This window comes from Achroia grisella, unplaced genomic scaffold (genome assembly GCF_030625045.1).
Source record: "Achroia grisella isolate CSIRO2021 unplaced genomic scaffold, CSIRO_AGI_Agris_v1 utg2716, whole genome shotgun sequence".
In the NCBI taxonomy this organism is placed as follows: Eukaryota; Metazoa; Arthropoda; class Insecta; order Lepidoptera; family Pyralidae; genus Achroia; species Achroia grisella.
In genome coordinates this window covers 535,758-563,631 of record NW_026712761.1, presented here as the reverse complement: position 1 = coordinate 563,631, position 27,874 = coordinate 535,758, and the positions used below count along the sequence as shown (strand labels likewise).

The following is a 27,874-nucleotide window of genomic DNA, read 5'->3' as shown; positions in this document are numbered from 1 at the left end:
TGGTTTGAGAATAGTATTTAGTATTAGTTTTAATTTAAAATAACTTACTTTCAGATTGCACGATATTTGCATTGTTCTGTGCGTTACTTGCAGAAGCTGCGTTGCTCTGAGCGTTACTTGCAGCAGCTGAATTGCTCTGTGCATTACTTGCAGCAGCTGCGTTACTCTGTGCGTTACTTACAGCAGCTGAGTTGCTCTGAGCGTTACTTGCAGAAGCTGCATTGCTCTGAGCGTTACTTGCAGCAGCTGCGTTACTCTGTGCGTTACTTACAGCAGCTGAGTTGCTCTGAGCGTTACTTGCAGAAGCTGCATTGCTCTGAGCGTTACTTGCAGCAGCTGCGTTACTCTGTGCGTTACTTACAGCAGCTGAGTTGCTCTGAGCGTTACTTGCAGAAGCTGCATTGCTCTGAGCGTTACTTGCAGCAGCTGCGTTACTTTGTGCGTTACTTACAGCAGCTGAGTTGCTCTGAGCGTTACTTACGGCAGCTGCGTTACTCTGAGCGTTACTTGCAGCAGCTGTGTTACTCTGTGCGTTATTTACAGCAGCTGAGTTGCTCTGAGCGTTACTTGCAGAAGCTGCATTGCTCTGAGCGTTACTTACAGCAGCTGCGTTGCTCTGTGCGTTACTTGCAGCAGCTGAATTGCTCTGTGCATTACTTGCAGAAGCTGCGTTGCTCTGTGCGTTACTTACAGAAGCTGCGTTGCTCTGAGCATTACTTGCAGCAGCTGAATTGCTCTGTGCATTACTTGCAGTAACTGCGTTACTCTGTGCATTACTTGCAGCAGCTGCGTTACTCTGAGCGTTACTTGCAGCAGCTGCGTTGCTCTGTGCGTTACTTACAGAAGCTGCGTTGCTCTGAGCATTACTTGCAGCAGCTGAATTGCTCTGTGCATTACTTGCAGAAGCTGCGTTGCTCTGAGCATTACTTGCAGCAGCTGAATTGCTCTGTGCATTACTTACAGAAGCTGCGTTGCTCTGAGCATTACTTGCAGCAGCTGAATTGCTCTGTGCATTACTTGCAGAAGCTGCGTTGCTCTGTGCGTTACTTGCAGCAACTGAATTGCTCTGAGCGTTACTTGCAGCAGCTGCGTTGCTCTGAACGCTACTTGCAGAAGCGGCGTTGCTTGTTGAAGCTGTATTACTCTGTGCACTACTTGCAGATACGGCATTGCTTTGAGCGCTACTTGCAGAAACTGCACTGCTAATGTAAAATAAATTATATTAATTCATACCTTAAAAATAATTATTCTCTTAATTATAATAGATACTTACATAAATATCATCAATAAATATGTATATTGTAAACAACGTCCGTATGGAAAGATAAAACTAATTAAATTCTGTGAAAATGTAACTCATAAAGAATTATAAATGTGAATTATTAAGTTTAAAAGCATGTAGCTTAACAAAATTCATATTTAGCATCATATGCAATGTTTAACAACTGAACAAAAAGAAATAATAAACGCGGAGTGAATATAGAAGTTTGAGCGTGGATCGCAACAGATACAGAGACACCAAATAGTCTAAAATTTTAAAAAAATCTGTAAACAATTACCTCTGTGTAGAACTACTAGAACTGGCTGGACTAGGGCCTCCTGCAATATGAAAATATAGCTGAATATACCGAAATTGGCTGTACAATTTGTATTTGTCTATGTCAATACCTGGCACAATACAAATTAATTACAGAGCTAATATATGAATTATAATAATAAAGAAAATTCAGCATTACAATAATACTTGCTATAGTACTTAAAACCCAAAAACATACTGGTATCTGAATGTGGCTCCCACTCAGCATTTATACTGCAACACCTTTGAGTTATATACATTTAGATATAACTAAGTTATATCACCGCGCTGATTTTCAATGGGGCCACCAAACACGAGACAGCGTACGTACAGATAACAAAAATTAAAAAGAAATTTACGATTAGGAGCATTTTATAAATTTTATAAAGACCTCTGTCAGACACCTATTTCTGACGATAATAGATTGCTTTGTAAACTATTTTCGGATGTGTCAGTGAAATTATAAGAAATGAACACGTTATTTTGACTCGCAACGCGTAGGTGATAGTTAAACAAAACTCGTTTTAACTTGTATACATTGAAATCAAACTTCATAGTAATGTAAATTATAATCAGTAATAACTATATAAAAAAAATGTTCTAAACTCTTTATTTTATTCAAAATAAGAATAATTTACCTTCAGATGGGAGCAGGATTCCTTTTCCTTGAATCCATAATATGAATAATTCCCACAATTCTTGAAAACCGGATTCTAAAATAATATATATATATATTATGTTCAAATAAGTAAATTAAATCTTCACAAATCACAATTTCAAGCCCAAACTAAATTAAACAATTGACAAACATAGTTATATATACTTTTCTTTTAATACGAATATACATAGAAAAGTAACTAAACTAACAAAAACGGTTATATATATAAATATTTGTGTTATAACTATACCATGACTAAATAAGATTGTTAAGTGTCAGTAGAAGCCACAATAATCAAAGGTTAAGTCATGTGCTGAACCATTAGGCTCTTCAAATTGATATTAATTGTTATTAAGTAAAAAATATTTTGTATCGATTGCTTACTGTTGTAGCAGTAATTGCTCGTTTATCATTAACTAACAGATTAACAAAGTCCACAACTTACTAAAAAGTTATGAAATTCATAAAATAATAACAGAACAAGAAATATTTCAATCCATACCTGAATTTTCAGTATCAGTTTGAGATTCAGATGTTGAACTTGATGTGCTTTGAGAGTTGGTTGAGGATTGCGAAACAGAACTGCTTGATTGAGAACTGCTAGCACTGCTTGTTTGCGAACTGGCTATTTGTTGTGCGCTATTTGCAGACGCTGCGTTGCTTTGGGCGTTACTTGCAGAAACAGCGTTGCTTTGTGCGTTACTTGCAGAAGCAGCGTTGCTCTGAGCGCTACTTGCAGAAACAGCATTGGCCTGTGCGTTGCTTACAGAAGCAACATTACTTCCACTGTTGTTAACCACAGTGGAACTAAGCGGAACAGAAATAAAATATTGTCATTCCCATACATAATGAGTACTTTATAAAATATTACTTATTGTAAATTATTACCTTTGTGAAACACTGTTGGAACTACTTTCAGCCGAGTTAGCTGTAAGAAAAACAAAAGAAAATTCACTACACATTTATAATAAAACCCTGATACTGTGGTTATGCTATGAATTATGCTATATAATGTATATATCTTTTCATTACTTTTACAGTAATAAAAAGATACAAAGCGCGACATTGCTAACGTTACTTAGAAACGACTGATGCGATGCACACGCTGTAAATATAAAAACGTCCTAATTTGCCTATACACAAGAAATTGAATGTATATTCGACAAGCCGTGGCGCACTCTTTCATTGATTTAGGAAGATACATTATTTTAGAGTGATATAACATGTTGATATATATATACAAAACTCAAAAACTTATGAGTACCCGGCAGAAAGGAGAACTGACAATTTATTGTTATAAAGAAACTTATAGCGACCCTTTAAAACGCGTACTTACATATTGGTATTACTTTTGTTGTGGGAACCGGCTGACCATTTACAATTCTATCAAACGTAATGACTTCGAAACCTGTGAAAGATTTAGTATCAAGTTCGAAAGATTGTAATTCATTTATTCAGCATGCTGCGGGATGTAGTAATACGACGTTGTCGGTTACAACGTAATTAGCTTTGACCTCATTATTACTTAACATCTATTGAGATACTAGTCAAACTTGCTCAAATTTTGAATTAAAAAAATACATTTATTGTTTAAAAATAGTATAGGGACGATTGCGAACAATATTTTCTATATATATAAGCCAAAAATTGGCTTCCAGCGACTAAATACCAAATTCAAGAAGGCAGCGCCCCAGAAAACGTTATTATGTGATATGTTGTTACCTGGTCCAGGTGCTGGTGGCTCAGGAACGACAGGAATTACAGGGGCAAGTGGTGCTGATACCACCGACGGTAATCCTAAAATATTAGGATCTCTTGAAAATTACAATACTACTTTATAATGCCAAACATAAATTAGTGACTTGATTATGCTAAATTAGTCAGTCTGTTTGGTTTGTGTTTAAGTACTCGTGTTATATATTTATATATACCTTCCTTCCATCCCTATCCTATCCACATATATATAATTTTATTCCGTTTAAAATACTTACCGGTTTATTAACATTTTGTCTAGTTTTCATGTTATTTATTATATTTACCACCTATGGTATGGTTACTAGTTACGGTTATTGTTCAACCTACAAATTGAAGGTTAGTATTTTTGCTCTCTGCATATATAATATAACTGTGAAAATTCAAAATCATTACCTGATATAGGAACTGGCGCCACAATCGGTGGAACAATTGGTGGTGGATTAATCGGTACAATGGGAATTGCTTGTACTGGAGCAGGTTGAATAATAACATTATTACTTGGTGCTACAGTAATCTGAGTTGATACGGATTCTGGGGCTGATTCAACCACTATTATTTCACTGGATGCTGGTGCGTCCACTGGTGCAGCTGGTATAGCCGGTAATGCAACAATATCTGGAGATGCTACTAATGGAATGGCTTGTACTGGAATAGAAGGTAAAGGCACAGCTTGTACTGGACCTTCATTCACCACTACTGTTTCGCTCGAGGTTGGCTCGACTACTATTACTTCACTAGATGCTGTAGCGATTGATTCTACAGGTGCAGCTGGTATTGGAACAGCTTGCACTGGAATAGCAGGTAACGGAGCAGGTTGTACAGGTACTTCTTCTATATCTACTACAGTTGGGGCAGGAGCTGCTTGGACTGATTGTGGTTCAATCACTATTGTTTCACTGGAAGATGTTGAGATTGATTCTACAGGTATTATTGGTACTGAGTTAGTTTGTAACGGAATAATTGGCACCGGAGCAGGAATAGGTTGTATTGGAGCTTCTTCAATTATTACTGTATCACCTGACAGTATGGGAATTGTTGGTGCTATTTCCGCTGGTACCGGAACGGGTTGAATTCCTGCACGTTCTATTTCTTCAATATTAATTATGTTTGTATTCAATTGTGGAATAGGGCGTAATGGTTGTATGGGTATTGTAGGCTGAATTATTATAGGTGAAGCAGGTTGAATTGGTTCATTAACTAAAGGTGCCTGTACAACGTTGGGCAATTCAACTGGTCTCAATGGCAATATAATGGGGCCTTGTTGCAATCCAGCTGGTTGTATCGATTCAATCGGCCATGATTGTCCTAGTAATGGTCTTGGTATAACTGGACCAGGTACAATTGGTCCTGGTACTAATGGGCCGGGTAGAATTGGTCCTGGGACACCTGGTCCTGGTACAATAGGGCCTGGTCCTGGTACAATAGGGCCTGGTCCTGATACAATTGGTCCTGGTCCTGGTACAATAGGGCCTGGTCCTGGTACAATAGGGCCTGGTCCTGGTACAATTGGTCCTGGTCCTGGTACAATAGGTCTTGGGATACCTGGTCCTGGTAGAATCGGTCCTGGGACACCTGGTCCTGGTAGAATCGGTCCTGGTACAATAGGTCTTGGGATACCTGGTCCTGGTAGAATCGGTCCTGGGACACCTGGTCCTGGTAGAATCGGTCCAGGTACAAATGAACCTGGTAAAATTGGCCCTGGTACAACTGGTCCTGATGCAATAGGACCTGGTCCTGGTAGAATAGGTCTTGGGATACCTGGTCCTGGTAGAATAGGTCCTGGGATACCTGGTCCTGGTAGAATTGGTCCTGTTTGTACAAATAACGTAATATTTTAATATGTTACGTGAAACTAATTCAGATAGGTTGTATATATTATACTTTTACATAATAAAGCTGCCGTATTATATAGATATAATACATTTTCCAATATTAATGATTTTATTGTAGAAGCACAGAATAAATTAAATAGTACGTATACGCACATATGAATAATGTGTAGAATGAGAATAATAATGAACGAAAATATTATGACTAACATGAATTTAAAAATATTTAGTATTCCATAGATTTATTAGTTTCTTGAAGTCATATAACGCTGTGATAGACATAAACATAGAGGATGACGCAGCTGGTGTCGAGTCACAACGCGAGTTTCAAAGCGTTTGTGGCCCAGATCCCCAACATACTGACCACCTTCATGATGGAGGACTGGCCGAAAGGGGTGGTGTATCAGCGCTACGTTGGCAGATTGCCGTCGTCAATGCCGTAACCACAGAGACGATTTATATTATTATTACATATATATGTTAGTGCTACTATATATAATATAATTACTATAAGATATATATATGTACAACTAAACTAAAGTAACTAAAACAAACGTAATCTCGTTCGATTGTACATATAATATGGGCTATTAGTAGCCTGATATAAATAAATAAATGATAGATGAAGGTCAAAGAAAGTTACACCATCGAGATTCCGTTTTTTCGCTTAAATGCAATACAATTTATTTTTTATGCATATTTTTGTTATTTTGTATAACGTTTGTAACGTTAGTCTGGCTTTGGGAGATTTGTTGATTTTGCACATTATTGATATCTGTAATAAATTTAATTTAATATACTTTACACGTATTTTTATTGATCCAACCACAGATAATGCGATTTCTATATTAATGTTATGCTAACGTACTTTGTTGATTGACGTTGCTTGCTTGGCTCTGTGAATTCTGTTGTTGCTGCAAACTACTACTCTGCACTTGGTTGCTTGCTGCTAAAAATTATTTTCACACTTTTAGTCTCAAACTTATACAATTTTAATTTATGTACTTATACAAGTGTCAATCAATACTGATTGACACAGAGATGACTAATTGAAATGTAAATTATATATATGCATAATTACTTTGTTGATTGACGTTGCTTGCTTGACTTTGAGTGCTCTGTTGTTGCTGCGAACTGCTACTCTGCACTTGGTTGCTTGCTGCTGCAAATTACAGATATATTTTAACGTGGAATTAAATTTAATATGCTTCATAGCTTGCCACTAATGACCAAAAGATATTATTTCAATTCATGTTATTCTCAAGAACCTTGTTGATTGACGTTGCTTGACTGGCTTTGAGTGCTCTGTTGTTGCTGCGAGCTGCTACTCTGCACTTGGTTGCTTGCTGCTGCAAATTACAGATATATTTTAACGTGGAATTAAATTTAATATACTTCATAGCTTGCCACTAATGACCAAAAGATATTTATTATATACTCTATCAATTCATGTTATTCTAAACTACCTTGTTGATTGACGTTGCTTGATTGGCTTTGAGTGCTCTGTTGTTGCTGCGAACTGCTACTCTGCACTTGGTTGCTTGCTGCTGCAAATTACAGATATATATTTATTTTCAAACTTGGATTTCAATTTAATTTGCTTCATTGTCTGCCTCTAATGACCAAAAGGTATTATGTAATATTTGAATTAATGATATTCACACGTACTTTGTTGATTTACATTGCTTGACTGGCTTTGAGTACTCTGTTGTTGCTGCGAACTGCTACTCTGCACTTGGTTGCTTGCTGCTGAATATTATAAACACACTTTTAAGCATAAAATTTAATTTCTTAATTCGTTTCCTATTACAACACGAGTTTACCACAGATAAAGTATCAGTTACATGAATTGTTTATTTATTTACTAAAGAGAAACCAAGGCTGACTATACACATATTAAATCAATATAAAAACATACTAAGCCGCTGATAGGCTTTCACAAATAACAACAGATTAATTCTGATAAATTTGACATCACTACATAAAGAGAATAACAGGTTATAAAATTAATAGAAATTACAAAATTAGGATAAGAGTTGTGCTTGTTATTAATTAGTTTTGTGCTGTATATTTTCTTTGTTGTACTGTTCAAATGCAGTATACTGAGGTAGACTTTATAAAAATTCATGAGCCTGGGTAGCTCAGCCTCACCTACTTCAGCCGCCACGAATAATGCAATGTTTTGGTTGTTGAATGGGATAAAGAAGTGAAATTACAGGATAAGAGGCGTGACATCTTAGTCTTCCAGAAATGCAACGTGGTTTCACTGGAGTCACATGATAACAGATCCATGTATACAAGCGGTTTGCTATTACAATAGCTTATAATCATATCTATGTTATTAATAATACTATTACGTACTTTGTTTATTGATGTTGCTTGCTTGACTTTGAGAGCTTTGTTGTTGCTGCAAACTGCTACTCTGCAACTCGTTGTTTGCTAAACATAAATGGAGAAGTAAATTTATGTGTCTTTATTTTCTTTATCATTATTTATGTTTCTTTCATCTTGTATTTTCTCCTCTACCTAAAGGTTCTCTGTAAGAGATCACTTAAGCGATAAGACCGCCTATTGTACCTATATACTCTAAATAATCTATTTTCTTTTATATTTTTTAAGGTGCAATAAAGTAAATAAAATAAATAAACTTATACCTTTTTGTTCATGTATATAAGCGACTATATGTATATATATATTAAAAACTATATATTACTAACGACTTCTACTACATTTTTAATATAAAAATATGAATATATGCATGTCGTGTGATACAGTCTATCAGCCTATCTTACATTAAAATGACTTCAGTCGTTTAGGCGTGAAAATATAGGAAACAAACAAACAGACAGACTTAAGCATTTATAATACTAGTATGAATGTAAATACACGCTTACCATATGGAGCTGCGTTAGCAGATAAGATCTGTAAAAAAAAACGCTTTGTAATATATTACAATTAATAAAACTTTAACTAACGTATATCGAAATTACGACGGCCAGAGTAGAGGTTTGAACCCTAGTAGCGCTGAGACAAAACTTGTATCAGTCAGGTAAGAGTTGGTCATCTAGGCCAAAGGCCACTTCAAAGTACTATTTGGTGCACCCTCAGTAGTCATCCCTATTTTTGCATAAGCACTTTTAAATAGTCGTTTTTTTATTCTACCACTCATTCGGACGGCAGACTCATCGCAAGAAAATGAGAAACGCTTGAGAATTACTCTTTTAAATAACTTTTGTTCATACATTTTGAATCATTTTGTGTAAATACAAACTACTAAATAGCAAAATTGATATGAATAAATAAATAGTTACTGGAGTAACAAACTAAATCGGTCATAGTTATCATAAGAGACCACCTCCTACAAACAATCTGTTCACGAGTACAATGGGTGAGCCAGCCATCACTGCGCCAGACCTCACCCATATGGTTAATATTTAGGAAGGGAAGTTTTCTGCACTGGTGTTTCATTTGATATATAATTATTAAGTACTAGCTGTGCCCGCGGTTTCACCCCCATGACCAACCGTCGCATAGGCATAGCACATGTTATTCTGATGAAGCTATATTATTGCAAAGTTTCATCAAAATTCGTTCGGAAGTTTTTGCGTGAAAGGTTATAATATATATATATATGGATGGTTAGACGTCTAACCATCCATATACACAAACTTTCGCGTTTGTAATATTACTAGCTGTGCCCACGGTTACACCCGTGAAAATGATAGTATATGCGTTATTCTGATGTGTAAGGTATGTCATTGTAAAGTTTCATTAAAATCCGTTCAGTAATTTTTACGTGAAAGAATAACAAACATCCATACTTACAAAGTTTCGAGTTTATAATATTAATAAGATTAATAATGTATTAATAAATATTATACTTTGATTAATTCTTGTAGATTAACCTAAAACAATCTGACGTCAATTAACCCTAAACAGAAAAGACTTACGCAAAATACAAAGAACCAGTAGACCGATGCGTGACCACGCATCATGTGATCTGGGATCCAAAAGACCCGTGTGACACAGATGAAAACAAAACCAACTATACTTCCTTACAAGCTAACGAATTTTTATAGCCCACATTCGCTTCATCGTGTTCGATGATAAATCATTTGCAGCGCATCTGAATAAATAACTGGCTTAAATTTGTATGACTGCTACCAAGTTTGAATGCCTATTGTCGCTATTCATATTTACCTTATTCAGTTCTAAGTAGTTATAATTTCTTAGTAATCTTTTAGTATTTTTCTTTATGTAAATGCTAGATTAACTTCGCCATACAGCTATCGTATTACGCGCTCGTCATTCTACTGCGGCTGTGGACGTGCAATATTGCATCTGTGGCACATTACGTTTGCGCGGCAAAATAAAAACTACAAAATGACGTCTTTTTCAGATATACTAATTTTCTTGTATTCCTAATTCTTAATTAAGACTTAATTTTATGATGTAATTACTTACTTACTTTTATTATAATTTTATATATATAATTCTCGTGTTACAATGTACCATACTCTCCCGAAACGGCTTGAAGGATTTTTATTAAATTTTATATGCATATTCAAAAAGTCTGAGAATCGACTACATCTATTGTTCATACCCCTAACTGACAAGAGTTGTCATACAAATAACATAAATACACATACAACCCTAAATTTTTACCTTTCTGTCACCAACCCCTACTTTTTAAATATCGATTTAAATTTATACAACAACACAACGTTTGCGGACTCAATTAGTACACTTTCTATATATACTATAAAGCTGAATATATGTAAATACCGACCTTACCTACAGACCTACAGATACCTAGCAACAGATATATCGAAAAGTGCGGTATGCAGAATCTGCACGTGCCAAAGAATGAACGGCCGCAGATTCAATTTATATATAGTAGTTGAACAGTTTTCATTGAAATATTGTTAATTTCATATTAAACCTGTAAAACGCTGATAATATTCTTATGGCACCTGTTATTGGCACCACGGTTTCACCTGTATAAAATTTATAGCCTATTCTGATAAGCTCTATTATTTTAATGTTTTACTAATTCATTGAATAATAATAATAATAATAAAAATTATCCATCCTCATCATTCATAATTTATACTATCATTGTTTGGTGATTTTTACCCGCAATGATCAGTCTATTACCCCATCAAAGGGAGATATATAATATATATATAGCATGGATGAGTTATGTGATGAAGATAGAAATTTTCTGACTATTCGGCATGTGTTTAGTATGACGGCTTTTTGTAATAGTTCTATTGTAGAGGAGGGGATATGCAACGTGTCTAGGTGTTTGTTCAGACTTTTTGGTATAATTACTGTGGATGGCAAAACTATGGGTACTATGTGGATGGTGTGTGCTTTCCATTGTTTTTTTAATTCTGTGTACTTTGTTAGTTTTTCATTTATTTTTTTATTTATTATTATTATTTTATATATATATATATATATATATATAATAAGATTATAATACGAATATAATAATAATAATATTAAGATGCAGAAAGCGTTGCTCTTAGATTCTGCCCGCATTGTACGCCGGTTTCTCTCCCTGGGGCCCTGAACCCCGGCCGACTGTGCTTCTGCCGGCGGTATTTGCCATCTCCTCTCCTTAAGAGGGGAGATGAGAATTTTTGGATAGTAATTAATAATAATAATAATCTTAAGACAATTCACACAGCGCCATCTAGACCCAAGTTAAGCTATCTAAAGCTTGTGTTATGGGTACTAGACAACTGATACAAATACACAGATATTTTTTTTCGTAAATACACACATATTATACATAGAAAACACCCAGACCGATATAAACAATCATACTTATGAATGCAATGTTTGTGCCGTGCGAGGAATCGAACCCGCGACCATCGGACGTAAAGCGGTGTGCTAGACCGCTAGACCACCGAGGTCGTCAATGAATGGAATTAGATAGTACAACTACAGAATAAAACCACAGAATGCATCTAAAATTATTAGAAGAGTAACAAGCATCCATCCATCGGTCCACACTCACAAACTTTCGCGTTTATAATATTAGTAAGATAAACATCGACCGGTGTCACACCTATTTTATTTATAACAATGTCTGTAGTACTTTATTATAAAACTAGCTTTTGCCCGCGGCTTCGCTCGCGTCATGCAAAGTCTCAGCCCGATCGGTTTAAAATTGACAAAGTTTCATACAAACTTTCATCGCCTATTTTATCCCCTTGGGGGTAGAATTAATCAAAATCCTTTCTTAGCGGATGCCAACGTCATAACATCTACTTGCATGCCAAATTTCAGCACGATCCGTCCAGTGGTTTAGGCTGTGCGTTGATAGATCACTATGCCAGTCACCTTTGACTTATATATATATATATAGATTTAAGTTTACAATCACTCAATTTTTGTTCGTGCTGAACAGGACTACCGTCATCATCATCATCATCATCTGCTTCTTCCTTATACCATTCATTTGTGGTCGCTGTAATATGTTTTCCTCTTCCATTCTTATCTGTTCGCAGTCATCTCGTTATTCACTCCCTTTCTTACCATGTCATCTTTCACACAGTCCATCCATCTCTTTTTCGGCCTTCCTCTGCTCTTATAACCAACCACATTCATATGTAACACCTTCCTTAAAATATTCCTTATTTTACTATTACTTTTCTAACTGAAATTTTATAATCGCTAAAATAAAATTCGAATCATATTGAAACAAAGCATTATTTGCGTTTAATATACATACTTACGTCATGATATTGTTCCATTCGATTCATTGTTTAAAATCACACATTTTATTTCACACCTATATAATCATAGCTATAATAGAATTATTTAATTTAGTATACATACATGGTAACAATTAATTTTATTACACGCGCTTTAATACTATATGTATTGTGTATGAATATAGTAATGAATTATTTATGAATCAGCACAAAAACAATTTCTTTCATATACCTACATTATGTACAAAAACATGTTCTTTTGTATATAATATAATAATAAATGATATGACGAAATTACAGTCTAGACAATTTATTGTCTCTGATACTATAATTGCATCTTTATGAAAATATTCTCTTTAGTCTTTGAAATCACAAATTGTGTTTGTTGAAACGAAATATATATCTAGACATAAAGATAAAATTGTGAATGTCTGTTTGTAATATTGAAATAACCGTTTTTTACTACATGCATATGAATATAAATACGGTACATACACCAATATAACATTTTTTTAAATTTTTGTCTGTCTGTCCGTTTGTCTGTTTATTCCGGCTAATCTCTAAAATGGCTGAACCGATTTTGACGCAACTTTTTTTGGTAAGTAGCTGATGTAATAAGGAGTAACTTAGGGTAATTTTATTTTAGAATAATAAAGTTAAATTCCACGCGGACGAAATCGCGGTCGACACCTAGTGTATAAATAAAAGCTTGAGAGATTAATTCAATAAAGATTTTGAAAACTCGATTAAACGGACAAATTATTGTTATAAGACATTCCGATAATAATTGATATTAAATCTATTAAAAATAAATCTGAAAGAAAGAAAAATATATTTATTTGTCGCATACAAAACAATCATACAACATATTACAAAAATTATAACTAATTATTTTCTAAATACAGTAGCGACCAAATTGGTTTCCACTCAGCCTTGTGTATGAGCTGTAACGCCCATACGCGGGGGGAAAGGAGATTGTTAGTAATGTGGGCTGTTGACCCTATTGCTAGCAATGTTCCATGTCAGGTTGACCTCCACGCGGTTCCCCCTAGAAACCATTGTGATAAATTCTTGGTGAATTTGTCACGATGGGCTAACTTACCTGACATCATGCTCATGTTATCATCCTCCACTGGTGTCCCGCCAGCGTAAACCGTTAGCGCAGGCGGGAGCACCATTCCATTATCATCCATAAAAAAAAACGTCCATACGCTGATTTTCAGTGGAACCTTGTAGAAATTAATTTAAAATTTTAAACTAATTTAAAATCTCATTTTAAAGCTACATTCAAGGGTTCATTTTCTTCGCAATCATAATTAATATTTCTGATTCTCCTTGTTTATCTCTTTTTATCGGACTACTCTAATGCCGCAGTTGGCCTTTACACCTTCACCGGACGATACGATAATTGATACGACGTAAGTCTGAGGGCACCGCTAGGGGTTCGAACCTCAGCTCAGGGCGTCGTAATTTCGATCCCCGTTTGAATTGGACGGGGATCGATCGGAGAGGTGCTTATCCCTTTCTATTACGCTCCATTTATCATCTCCTTTGCCTCAGATATGGGTGACCTGATCTAAATTGTGTTATTTTTAGTAATATATAGTATAGTATATACAAATATACTATCCCTAAACGGGATATATATGTATATTTATATATCGTATGTGAGTATGTATGTCAAATAATATGTATTATTAATAAATTGTTTGTAAACTATAATCCGCTGGTTACTAATTTCTTAGTTCGCTTTATGGTTGGCAGATAGAGAACTAGAGAACGCCCTTAGGTGTAATATTCTACAAAAAAATATTAGCATTTGCAGAATCCTAATATTTTTATAAATGTGCTAAATTTCATACTCCTCCGTCAGCGCATATTTATAAAAAGATACAAAGTTTCTGCTACGTTACGTATTAATATATATAACCAAAGGGAACTATACTTTATCTTCTACATATATATATATATATATATAATATAGTTCCCTTTGGTTGACCAGTAGCAGTTTCAGGCAACATTCAGGCTAAAACTCTTTGAGTTTTTTGTCTGATTCATTAGGTTTACATAAACGTACGTAAATAAATCATCCTATATTAATAACAAACATATTTTCGGTCATTTGGAGGACAAGGCTAAAATAGACTCATAAAAGGTGTGCTCAATACAGTGAGACGGTATTTCACGATGGGCCATCGCTTGCAATTGTAGACACAGATCCGACCGCATATGGAATACTGTTCTGATCTCTGGGCGGGAGCACCACAATACCAGCTACTTTCATTTAACCGCATTCAACCGCATTCAGAACCGAGACAAATTTGCTTTGCGAGAATCATTGGTATCATGGAGGAATTATTATGTTCTGAGGAATTATTAGGATTAATACCAATTTATGAACTTATTGATCAGGATGAATGGCGGCCCTCCGCCGTGCTCTTTTCACATTCCAGCAATGGTATTTCCGACCGTACGATATTGAAATTTTCAAGAAAAGAACTTTTATTCCATCTTAAAAGGCCTGCAAGAGACGTTCACATCTTTTTGTAGCAAATTTTTTCATATCCACACGGTCAAGATTTTTTTTTATTTTCTTATAATTGTGACAGTTTGTCCTATATCCTAGCTTTCGGTTTATCGACGCTTTTAGGACACCTGTATACCATATTTTTGAAATTACATGTCTGGGTAATTTCCAAGACACAGTGAAGAGTATTTCCGGTTTAAAGGATATACTGAAATTACCCTTAAATAAATTAAAAACATCTGTTAAATCATATTTACTGAGCAAAGCCTATTACTATACTTACTACTATAATCACTAAACAATTACTTGAATGACGAGCGTGCAAGGCTTTTCATTTAATAATAGACATAGACACCTATATATGTAAGTTAACGTTGTAAATAAACTGTTTTTAAATATATATATATATATATATATATATATATATTATTATTAGTAGCTGAGTTCAACTTCCATGCGTCATATTACTTCTAAACTGTAAGATTGAACGAATGATTTTATTTCTATTTTAAATAGTAGTATCTCTCTCTTCTATTTTTAATAGTTCTATTTTAAGTACAGCAGAATGTTTAAGAAATGTTGTAGATTGTTTCACACCACGCTACAACATTAGTACTACAGATAGACTGTAAAAAGTCCTATGCGTAAGTGCCTTAGTCCTGAGGGGATAAAAACCATCACTCCTAAGAATATCCTTAAATTTTTGTCCCTCACGGGTCTAACTTTGAAAAAGGGCGAGCTCAATAAATCTATGGAGGTCACAGTGCACAGTGCACAGTGGTCTTAGCACATGACAATAGCCAAAAACCCAATAAAAAATGTACGTATGTGAAAAAAAATGTGATGACTATTCAAATGTGCTTCAATATAAGTTTATTTTATAAATGAATTTCTATTATATTCTATTCTATTGAGTATTGGGAATAATACATTATTATTATTATTTATTTGTATATATGTCTTTTATATCCATCCTATCTTTTTCATAGTTGGTTTTTTATATAGTTACGCTTATAAAATAATACACACCCCTTCATTGCACATAAAGTTTATTAAAATAAAACACAATTTTCATTAGAAATACAAGAATATTTTGTGATTTCACTTAGAAAATGTATTGTCATTGGACTCTAAATATTTAAAACCACTCCATCGCATATTGGCCGCCTTGTCGTATTTATTGTTGCCACTAATTAAACAGAGCATCAAATTATAGAAACTAAATCAAATATAACAGTAATGTGTATTAAGAAAACAATAACTAACAAAAATATTGGATCGATGATAGTCGTTAAACGTTGACCTGTCTGCGAACGTTCCATGGAATGCTAGCAATCGTATCGTAGCATATGCATATCTTGCCAATTCCTCTACCGACAGATGTAGTGGCACTGGCTGAACTGCTGGCTGAAGCACTACTACTGGATGCTGCAGCGCTGGATGATGCGCCACCAGATGCTGTCACTGTAAATGGAAGAGTATATTGACGTGCCATATCTTATTTGTGTGATTAAGTAATTTCATTTTGCCATAATTGACAGCTCCGTTTAGGTTTAGCACAACACTTTACTTGCGATGGTTGCAAGTTCGATCCCTTGGTATTCATAAGTATGATAGTTTGTATCAGTCTGGGTGTCTTCTATGTATGTTTTGTATGTATTTACAAAAAAATATCTGCATAAGTATTTACATCAGTTGTCTAGTAACCATAACCAAAGCTGCTTACCTTGGAACTAGATGGAGTTGTGTGAATTATCCAGTGTAATAATATTATTAAAAAATATATAATTTAAATGTATTAGCAAACGGCGGTTGTCATAATTTTAATTACTACTTAATTATGTATTAATTAAATTTTAGTTACTCGAGTTACCTGAATTACAACTCAAGTTAACTCGAGTCATGTTTATTTCGAGTTATCATCTATATTCACTCTATTTATTATTTTGGTATTTTGGTAGTCAAGTCTTCTACCTCATTTGAAAATAGTATAAGAGATTAACATTTTCCGAATCAATTGTAGATTTGACTCATGTACTCTGTAATAGACCTACACGAATTTTATCCGATTTGAGGTCAAATATACGTATAATAAATTAAAATTTGTAAGAAAATTAAGAATTCAAAACAATAGTAAAAATGTAAAATGTAATTGCCTAGGATAATTATCCTCTAATTAGATGAATAAACAATTTAACGATATCAAAGAATAATCTCAAATAAATTAATGAATCTCTAAATTTCCGACGAGAGTAAGAGAACTTGATAGTAAATTGACAAATAGAAAATATACAAATTCATACTTATCTTCATTCTGTTTCTTACCTATATTAACTGGAGCACTTGATGAACTCTGGCTATTACTTGAAGAAACCGCTACACTTTGGGCATTGCTTGCAGCAGCTGCATTACTCTGTGCGTTACTTGCAGAAGCTGCATTGCTCTGTGCATTACTTGCCGAAGCTGCATTACTCTGTGCGTTACTTGCAGCAACTGCATTGCTCTGCGCGTTACTTGCTGAAGCTGCGTTGCTTTGTGCATTACTTGCTGAAGCTGCGTTGCTCTGTGCGTTACTTGCAGCAGCTGCGTTGCTCTGCGCATTACTTGCTGAAGCTGCGTTGCTTTGTGCATTACTTGCTGAAGCTGCGTTGCTCTGTGCGTTACTTGCAGCAGCTGCGTTGCTCTGCGCGTTACTTGCTGAAGCTGCGTTGCTTTGTGCATTACTTGCTGAAGCTGTGTTGCTCTGTGCGTTACTTGCAGCAGCTGCGTTGCTCTGTGCGTTACTTGCAGCAGCTGCATTGCTCTGTGCGTTACTTGCAGAAGCTGCGTTGCTCTGGGCGTTACTTGCAGAAGCTGCGTTGCTCTGGGCGTTACTTGCAGAAGCAGCGTTGCTCTGGGCGTTACTTGCAGAAGCTGCGTTGCTCTGGGCGTTACTTGCAGCAGCTGCATTGCTCTGTGCGTTACTTGCAGAAGCTGCGTTGCTCTGCGCGTTACTTGCAGCAGCTGCGTTGCTCTGCGCATTACTTACAGAAGCTGCGTTGTTCTGTGCGTTACTTGCAGATACTGCGTTGCTCTGTGCACCACTTGCGGAACCTGCGCTGCTTTGTGCATTACTTGCAGCATTGCTTTGAGCGCTTGAACTTTGTGAGGAACTTGAACTGTTATATGAAAAATCAGAATATGCATTATCTATTTGGCGATGGTCTAGCAGTTTACTATTCACATTACTTCTGAATGTCGCGGGTTCGATCCTCGCACTCTACAAACATTCGTGAGTATGATTTTTTAAATCAGTCTGGGAATTTTCTATGTATATAATATATATATTACTATAATATCTATGGATTTATATCAGCTGTCTAGTACCCATAACACAAGCTCTGCTGAATTAAAGTGTTAAGAATATCATGAATGTATGGATCTTTATAGTTATTAATAAGTTTTCGACTCGTATTTATGTCTATAACACTTCATGGAATGAAATACGAGTATATGTATTTATGCATAAAATAATTGTTCAATAATATGCTACTATTATTCATGACTTATTATGTGCAATTTAAAAATGGTTTAATGAATAAGTTAAGTAGATAAAGTAACTTAGAATGAAATTTAATATTTTGATCAATTTGATTTTATACACAAGTTGAGGGAAAATGTGTATGAGATAAAATTAGTACCTTTGCGCAGAACTACTGGAACTTGCTTGGCTCGCTATTAAAAAAATAAGTAATTATACATTTTTAAATCAAATTTCAATCCTTACTAATATTACAAATGCGAAAGTAACTATCACACTTACATGCTAAAACTACCGAACCTATTTAAATAAAATTTGGTACACTGATAATAGTCTAGATCCTGAGAAAGGACATAGGATAGTGACATCATTTTCAGCTATCAGGCATTTGGTTTGTAACTTATTATAATGTATAACATATCCTTCCTAATAGTATAAATACGAAAGTAACTCTGTCTGCCTGTCTGTCTCGCTTTCACGCCAAAACTAGTGAACCGATTTAAATGATATTTGGTACACACCTAGTCTACACCCTGAGCATGGACATTTTAATGCGAAAAAAGGGTTGTAAGGGGTTGAAAGAGAAGATAAAAGGTTGTATGGAATTACCGTAATTTTTAAAGGTAGAAGCTTGAAACTTATTTTTTATGGTGTTAATGAAATATAAATAAATATGACATTCAAAGTTTATAATATTTTACCCTTAAGAGGGTAAAATAAAATAAATAATTAATCAAAAATGTACTATAGTTATTGACTAATTATTTTACTATAATAATATATATAAAATTGTAGATTCAATTTTTACTCTTGATCACTTACGAACTCTTTCGATACATATTTATTATAATCAATAAGTCATTGAAACTATATAAGATTGGATCCAAAGAAACGTTTATCATGGCCACGGTGGTTTGTCTATTTAGCACACCGCGTTACTTTCGATGATCGCGGGTTCGATTCCTCGCACGGTACAAGCATTTGTATTCATGAGTATGGTTGGTCTGAGTATGTAATATTTTAATGAGATCTGGGTGTTTTCTATGTATTTACAATTATATGTATGTATTTACAAACTAATTGTATATAGGTTCTTTTATTAATTGTCTAATACTAATATACTCTATACTCTAGTTAGCATAGGTCTAGCTCTGTGTGAATTGTTCTTAGATATTAGTATTATAACGGATACATATATTTCTTACCTGTTCTCAGAGTACCAACTATACTTATGAATGAGTATGGTTGGTCTGAGTATATAATATTTTATCTGAGATCTGAATATTTATATGTATTATATGTATGTATTTACAAAATAAATGTATGTAGGTTGTTTTATTAGTTGTCTAGTACCCTTAATACTCTGTTTAGTTCTAGATGGCTCTGTGTGAATTGTTCTTAGATATTAGTATTCTAACGAATATATATATTTCTTACCGGCTCTTTCCCTGTTCCACAACTTCCACAATTGCCATAATTCTTCCCAAGTAGCGTGAGCTAGAATTAATATAAATCATTTAACACTATCCAATTGTTATCTACTTAACTTCTGTTGTAATAAATTTAATAATATCTCTGTTTTTCTAATTACTTCAAAATAAGCTAACTTACTAAGTTTATAAATAAAATTGACACAATTCTACAAAATTCATAATATAACTGATAAAATAAATTTTATAATTAAAACTAAGTTAATAAGCAAAATTCAACTTGAGAGATCGTTCGTATTTTCTTTGAAATTAAGCAAATTAAATGAGACTATTGATATCTAAAGTAACATACTTAAATTGTCTCTCTCTGATTGAGAAACAGAGCTTGATGAACTCTGGGAACTGCTTGACGAAGAACTGCCTGATTGAGAACCACCAGCTCCACTAGAACTTTGAGAAGCACTCTGGCTAGCTGAAGCAGAATTGCTTGCAGCTCCTCCATTATTAGCTGCGCTAGAACTTTGTGCAGCGCTTGAACTCTGGCTATCTGAAGCAGAATTACTTGCAGCTCCTCCATTATTACCTGCGCTAGAACTTTGAGCACCGCTTGAACTCTGGCTGGCGGTATTGCTTCCTGAACTTCCATTATTAGCTGCGCTAGAACTTTGAGCACCGCTTGAACTCTGGCTACCGGAATTGCTTGCTGAACTTCCGTTATTAGCTGCGCTAGAACTTTGAGCACCGCTTGAACTCTGGCTGGCGGCATTACTTCCTGAACTTCCGTTATTAGCTGCGCTGGAACTTTGAGCACCGCTTGAACTCTGGCTAGCGGCATTGCTTCCTGAACTTCCGTTATTGGCTGCGCTAGAACTTTGAGCACCGCTTGAACTCTGGCTAGCGGCATTGCTTCCTGAACTTCCATTATTAGCTGCGCTAGAACTTTGAGCACCGCTTGAACTCTGGCTAGCGGCATTGCTTCCTGAACTTCCATTATTAGCTGCGCTAGAACTTTGAGCACCGCTTGAACTCTGGCTGGCGGCATTGCTTCCTGAACTTCCATTATTAGCTGCGCTAGAACTTTGAGCACCGCTTGAACTCTGGCTGGCGGCATTGCTTCCTGAACTTCCATTATTAGCTGCGCTAGAACTTTGAGCACCGCTTGAACTCTGGCTAGCGGCATTGCTTCCTGAACTTCCATTATTAGCTGCGCTAGAACTTTGAGCACCGCTTGAACTCTGGCTAGCGGCATTGCTTCCTGAACTTCCATTATTAGCTGCGCTAGAACTTTGAGCACCGCTTGAACTCTGGCTAGCGGCATTGCTTCCTGAACTTCCATTATTAGCTGCGCTAGAACTTTGAGCACCGCTTGAACTCTGGCTAGCGGCATTGCTTCCTGAACTTCCATTATTAGCTGCGCTAGAACTTTGAGCACCGCTTGAACTCTGGCTAGCGGCATTGCTTCCTGAACTTCCATTATAAGCTGCGCTAGAACTTTGAGCACCGCTTGAACTCTGGCTGGCGGCATTGCTTCCTGAACTTCCATTATTAGCTGCGCTAGAACTTTGAGCACCGCTTGAACTCTGGCTAGCGGCATTGCTTCCTGAACTTCCATTATTAGCTGCGCTAGAACTTTGAGCACCGCTTGAACTCTGGCTGGCGGCATTGCTTCCTGAACTTCCATTATTAGTTATTGGCAGCGCTGCGGCTAGAGAATTGCTTGCAGCAGCTGCGCTAGAACTTTGAGCACCGCTTGAACTCTGGCTGGCAGCATTGCTTCCTGAACTTCCATTATTAGCTGCGCTGGAACTTTGGGCAGCGCTTGAGCTCTGGCTAGCAGAATTGCTTGCAGCTCCTCCATTATTCGCTGCGCTAGAACTTTGAGCACCGCTTGAACTCTGGCTGGCAGCATTGCTTCCTGAACTTCCATTATTAGCTGCGCTGGAACTTTGTGCAGCACTTGAACTCTGGCTAGCGGAATTGCTTGCTGAGCTTCCGTTATTAGCTGCGCTAGAACTTTGAGCACCGCTTGAACTTTGGCTGGCGGCATTGCTTCCTGAACTTCCATTATTTGCTACACTAGAACTCTGAGAACTGCTAGAACTCTGTGAAGAGCTGGAACTTTGAGAGGAGCTTGAACTCTGGCTAGACGAAGAAGAATCGCTATTTTCTTGAGAACTGCTACTGCTACTACTGTAAAACGAAAATTATTATTATCATAAAATAGAGATAAAATTTGATCAATACCCCAAATATATACACTCTAGTGTGTCAACCAACGCGAACTTGGTTTAAGTCCTTATGGACCAAAACTAGTGCCACATTAGGGACTTTTTTACGATTTTATGATTTTACTGTTAGTTGATGATTCGGTATATCTATATAATTTTCGGTTGTTTGGTAATGATCAAATACAAATTCACCTAAGCGAAGTCTAAAAAATAAATAAATTGTTCACTAATTACCTAGACGAAGAACTGCTGGAGCTACTAGACTCAGAAGAGCTTTCTGTAACAAAAAAACCAAATGTTGTATTTCTTTCTCAGAGGACTTCAATAAAAGAGTATTCAACCCTCAGAACTTTTTAGGTAAGCCTATTTTGGAGATTCTCTTTTTATTTAAATTCTGGTGTTTCTCATTGTTCCATATAAATTTGATCAAGGTCTGACTAGTAGTTTATTAGTTATTCTTAATCATTTTTTCAAAGCTATATTTTAGTAGGATTACCTCCAGATCCTGATGATGAATGGTGCTCGCTCCTGCTGCTTTTGTGCGTGCTTTTGTTGCCATTTGCATCTGTCTGTTCATCGTATGTCTGCTCGCTATAACCATTAGGATCAGTTGTTTTTTTATCCCAACTGACATTGTTGGCTGTAAAAAACACATTTTAGTAAACATTACTCTGGCACGCTCTTCCTTTTTAATTCGAATCAAACGGTTGAAATTACGATGGCCTGAGCCCTGATTCCCTACAATTGATTCCCATCCAACTCAAATGGGATCGAGATTACGACGGCCAAAGCCAAAATTCGAACTCCTAGCAGTGTCCTCAGACTAAAATCGAATCCGTCAGGCGAGAGTTAGCCTCCATCCGCTCCATAAGCCGTTCATTTAGTTTGGAGTGCCATCCGCACTCGCCCCCTATCGTCCGGTGAAGATGTAAAGACCAACTGCGACCAACAGCATTAGAATAATTCGAAACAAGCTAATAATTTGGATGTCTGTAGTACTGTTCCTGTATATAGGCGATGGTTACCATTTACCATCATTTAGGCCGTCACCTTGTTACCATTCAAAGGACATAAAAAAAATAAAATTAGTAACATAATACAGTAAGATATTTACCCTTTGGAGCAGCGTGTGCACTCAAGATCTGTAAAAAACAAATCGTATGAACTCCTTATAGCTTCTTGAATTAAAAAAAAATAGAAAAGTAAAATTTGAGGTTATAAATAATATTCAGCTGAAACTGTATCGTAAATTTCTTTTATGCCGAGTTGTTTTTTTTTTATACCACGATGGTGGCATTCAAGCATACGGCCTGAATGAATGAAATGAATGAACGCCTGAAACACCAGGGGTATCACTTGCGCGTTGCCGACCCTTAAGAAACCTTAATATACCCTTCTGGAAAAACCCCATGCTGTAGTCTCGTGGGAAAACCTCGGCAGGAAGTTCATTCCACAATCTAAGTGTACGCGGGAGGAAACTCCTCTGAAACCGCACTGTTCGGGACCACTTAGGGTGTGGGGATGAATTCCCTGTCGATGGCGAGCGGTGCGATGGTAAAAGGTGGCTGTCGGCATCATGTCGAACAATTCCTCAGAACACAGTCCGTTGTATAATCGGTAGAACACACAAAGCGAGGCGAAGTCTCGCCTCAAGCTAAGTGGCTCGATACCGCCAGAGAGATTGGGATCATCGACAATTCTCATAGCACGTCTCTGAACCGAGTCAAAAGGACCAAGCTGGTATCCAGGTGCTCCCGCCCAAAGATGAGAGCAGTACTCCATGTGCAGCCGAACCTGTGACTTATATAAGAGAAGTCTCTAGTCCGCAGTGAAGTACCGCCTCGCTCTATTGAGCACACCGAGCTTCTTGGACGCCAGCTTTACCTTTTCTTCCAGGTGACTGCGGAACTCAACAGTACTAGAGATGTCGACACCGAGAATCCCAATACTCTTAGAGATGGTAACGGACGTGTTCTGGAATTGAGGAGCCACAGCAAAAGGGGTTTTCTTAGCGGTGAACGCGCAGGCTTGTGTCTAGTGACGTAGGATTGAATTAAACTAACTAACTCGCCCCCAATCGGAGACTCTGGTAAGAGTACTCTCGATTTCAGACACAAGCTGTTCGCGTTTTCCTCCACAACGGAAAGAGGGATATTAGCACGGCCCGTGTAATATGCGTCCCCGGTACTGTCATCCGCATAGCAATGAAGGTTAACTGTGGTTAACAGATCATTGATATGCAGCAAAAACAGTGTTGGGGAGAGAACAGAGCCTTGCGGGACGCCAGCGTTAATGTCCATGCTATCGGAGCAATTACCGTATACCACGGTTTTGATGCATCTGCCAGACAAAAAACTAGCGACCCATTTGCATAATCCCTCTGGTATACCGTACGAGGGCAATTTCGATAGAAGACCTTGATGCCAAACCCGATCGAATGCCTTCGCTATGTCCAAGCCGACTGCCAACGCCTCACCTTTACTCTCTATGGCAAGAGCCCAGTGGTGTGTGAGATACGCTAAAAGATCACCAGTTGAGCGATTATGGCGAGAACCATATTGATGATCGCTCAATAGATCGTGATCCTCTAGGTATCCAAGGAGCTGTGTATTAATTACACGCTCCATCACCTTGGAGAGTAGAGATGCGATAGCGATAGGCCTGTAGTTCGATGGGTTTGATCTGTCGCACTTTTTTGGCACAGGGTGCACAAGGGTGGTCTTCCATGATTGCGGAAATTGCCCAGAGGAGTATGAAAACGCGAAGAAGCGCGTGAGTACGGGACACAACTTAGGAGCACACTTCTTTAACGCCAATGCCGGTATATTGTGATACTTTGATTTTTATTAACTTCTATATTTAGTTTTCGTATATGCTGCATTCGTGTCCTAAATCATTTGTTTACTTATTCTTTTTATATTTAAAACATTGTTTCTACATTTAAAAAAAATTAAAAGCTAAAATTTAAAACCAACTCATTGGGAAAAATTATACAAAATAGTTGACAGGAAGAAATCCCTCTTTGGGATAAGTCCGCCATTGTGCGCTTTTATTCTATGAGTCAATTGTTCCCTTTTATACATAATTTAACATATTGTACAATAAAGTATTATAAACAAATAAATCTGTTAAGTTACGCATAGGGAACCCGCAGAGACGGGCCCGTCGGAGTCGCGGTGGACTATGATTTGGATCACGCCACTTCATTCAGCGTTGGATGAGGAAAATCTTGGAACTTTTAGTAAGTGGGAGCCTCACATTACCCGCTTGCCCCCTTCCGGGGTTCCGGGGGATAGTCCTCCATGAAGGATTTTCCCAAAGTTAAAAAAAGGTAAATGCTAGAAGAACTTTATAGAACTACTACTGTTCGGCTACCAAATCGACAGTAGTCTAGTCTCGGTTTGGTCGCCGAACAGTCAACACTAGGCTTCCAAGCTATAACTGAACTCCATTCAATGCCTGATGACGCCTCGTTCAGAGGAGAAACACGCGTCGCAATATGGATGTAGGCTCAGTAACGGTCGGAATTTGATTGCCATTAAAGAAGGTCGTAATGGTAGTCAAGTTTCCACACTGAATATTTGTGGTCTCACACATGTTAACTGTAGCGGAATTAAACAAAATAAAATTAAGTAGTGAAATTGACTTCCGCAAAATAATACCTAATTCGATTAAATATAAACATAAAATACTGAATTTAAAAAACTGCTTGAATGGAAGAATATACATAAATATATTTAAATATGACGGCTAATAGCGATCAAAGGCAAAAATGGCTGAAGGCAAGGAAATTAACTATTATTTTAATATATTTAATATTTGAGGGTAGGGGGAAGGGGATTGTTAGTAATGTGGACTAATAACCCTATTGTTTTATAAATTCTCGTCGAATTTATCACGATGTGCTAACTGACCTGACGTCATTCTCATCTTAACATCCTTCACTGGTGTCCCGCCAGCGTAAACCGTTAACGCAGGTAGATGCACCATTTCATTATCTTATGGATGCATAAGAAAAAAAGTGAAGTTATATTTCAGGGTTGCCAATGTTAAAAAAAAACTTACGCTGAGCGCACAAACTGAAGCGAACACGTATAACCAACGCATCTTGGCTTCTTCTGTCTTCTGCGCTGTCCACTGAAGTCAGCCCGACTATGCCATTCCTTACAGCTTGCAATTTTTATACTCAAAACTTCTGTGCTTGTATTGTTATACAAAGCTATAAATTAGTTTTATTTGATCTGTACAAACAATTCGAGACAATACTTCTATAAGTAATGAATCGATGAATATTGTAAATTATTATAGACATGTGTGCGATGTGTAAATTATTGTATAGGTACTAACTTATACAGTCGGATATGTTCAGGTTTTTTGGATCAAAATGACACCTTCAAAACTATTATAATTTACGTTATAACTGAATTACGGGAGGTGTTTGGGAGGGTAGTGCCCAATCTAATATACGATATGTTTTATATTTATTATTGTATTTAACAGAGGAAAGTACGAGCGGGCAACCGCGAGTTTGTTTCATTTTTTGTGTTAAATTATTCATAGCATTCTTCAATATTTCATGCTCTTTTAAAAAAAAATATTTGATATTATTTTCCGTAGACACAATTTCAAATTTACAATTCATTGCAAACTGAGAAATTAGTATATAAGTATGTATTTTTATTGTTTTATGTATGGATATCTTTATCCTTCCATCCTTTATTTCATCCCTTTCATTCTATTTGTTAAAAGATCTGATTTACATCAAATTTTATTAAGATCCGTATATTTATCCGAATATAGACAGTTTCAAAACAGTTAGTGATAAAAGCTTACGTAACAATAACAAACTATTTTACCTAAATGTCGTTGGGCTAAAGTTAGTAATTCGTTTTATGGCAATTGCGTAAGGTTTTTATAACAATTTTACAACAAAATACCAGAGTCTGTTATAAATCTGCCAGAAAAAAGATTTAAATGTCAAATAAAATACTTCCTTTGCAAAAAAGCTTACCATAAAATTGAAGAATTCGTTAACGACAATAATGTTTTTATAGAAAAATTTTAAAGCCATAGCACTTACAATATTATCTGATTACACTAATAATGAGTGCGTAGCGATTTCTATGTTAATTATCGCATGCCTCTTACTTGTTATAATTACAGTAATTATTTATATAAAAACATCTATTAAAAAGAGCAATACACAAATTTCTTGCTTATTCTTCTTGTGATGAATCTGCATTCCGAATAAGTGGTAGAATCAAAATATGACTATTCAAAAGTGCTTGTAATGAGTTTATTTGAATAAAGATTATTTCTATTTCTATTTATTTAGTTGCAAAAAACAAACCAACGGACAGACGCAACTATACATTTATAATATTAGTATGGATACATAAAAACATTCAGTTAATGATTTTCTTTACTGAGCACAGACAAAGGAACAACTTTTATGAACATATCATAAATATACGAGTATATTTATAAATATCACTTTCAATGCTTATAATAATAATAATTATCTCAGGACAATTCACACAGCGCCATCTAGACCCAAGTTAAGCTAGCTAAAGCTTGTGTTGTGGGCACTAGATAACTGATACAAATACATAGCTCATTTTTT

The 27,874-nt window shown here is 36.1% G+C and overlaps 1 protein-coding gene across 1 annotated transcript; it reads right to left on the bottom strand.

Moving 5' to 3' along the window:
• Nucleotides 1-34: 34 nt before the first annotated feature.
• Nucleotides 35-26,358, bottom strand: LOC131843033 (uncharacterized). The gene is made up of 21 exons (XM_059191622.1): nt 26,317-26,358; nt 24,440-25,085; nt 22,748-22,891; nt 22,486-22,528; nt 20,376-22,213; nt 20,031-20,090; nt 18,754-18,787; nt 17,399-18,231; nt 8,180-8,257; nt 7,487-7,564; nt 7,285-7,365; nt 7,087-7,167; nt 6,900-6,980; nt 6,687-6,767; nt 4,383-5,798; nt 3,957-4,031; nt 3,123-3,162; nt 2,737-3,020; nt 2,215-2,289; nt 1,560-1,599; nt 35-1,199 (listed from the first exon to the last, which is right to left on the bottom strand). The coding sequence occupies exons 1-21, from the start codon at nt 26,356-26,358 to the stop codon at nt 35-37; spliced, it is 7,215 nt and encodes a 2,404-aa protein (XP_059047605.1).
• Nucleotides 26,359-27,874: the final 1,516 nt, after the last annotated feature.

Bases quoted from the DNA above. Each gene is read 5' to 3' on its own strand.
- LOC131843033 (XM_059191622.1), bottom strand. From the start codon at position 26,358: ATGCGTTGGTTATACGTGTTCGCTTCAGTTTGTGCGCTCAGC. The intron at 22,892-24,439 runs GTACCGGGGACG...TGTTTTTTACAG, and splicing joins TCATTGCTATGCGGATGACA to CCAACAATGTCAGTTGGGAT. The intron at 7,565-8,179 runs GTACGTAATAGT...AATATTCAGCAG, and splicing joins AAGCAACATCAATAAACAAA to CAAGCAACCAAGTGCAGAGT.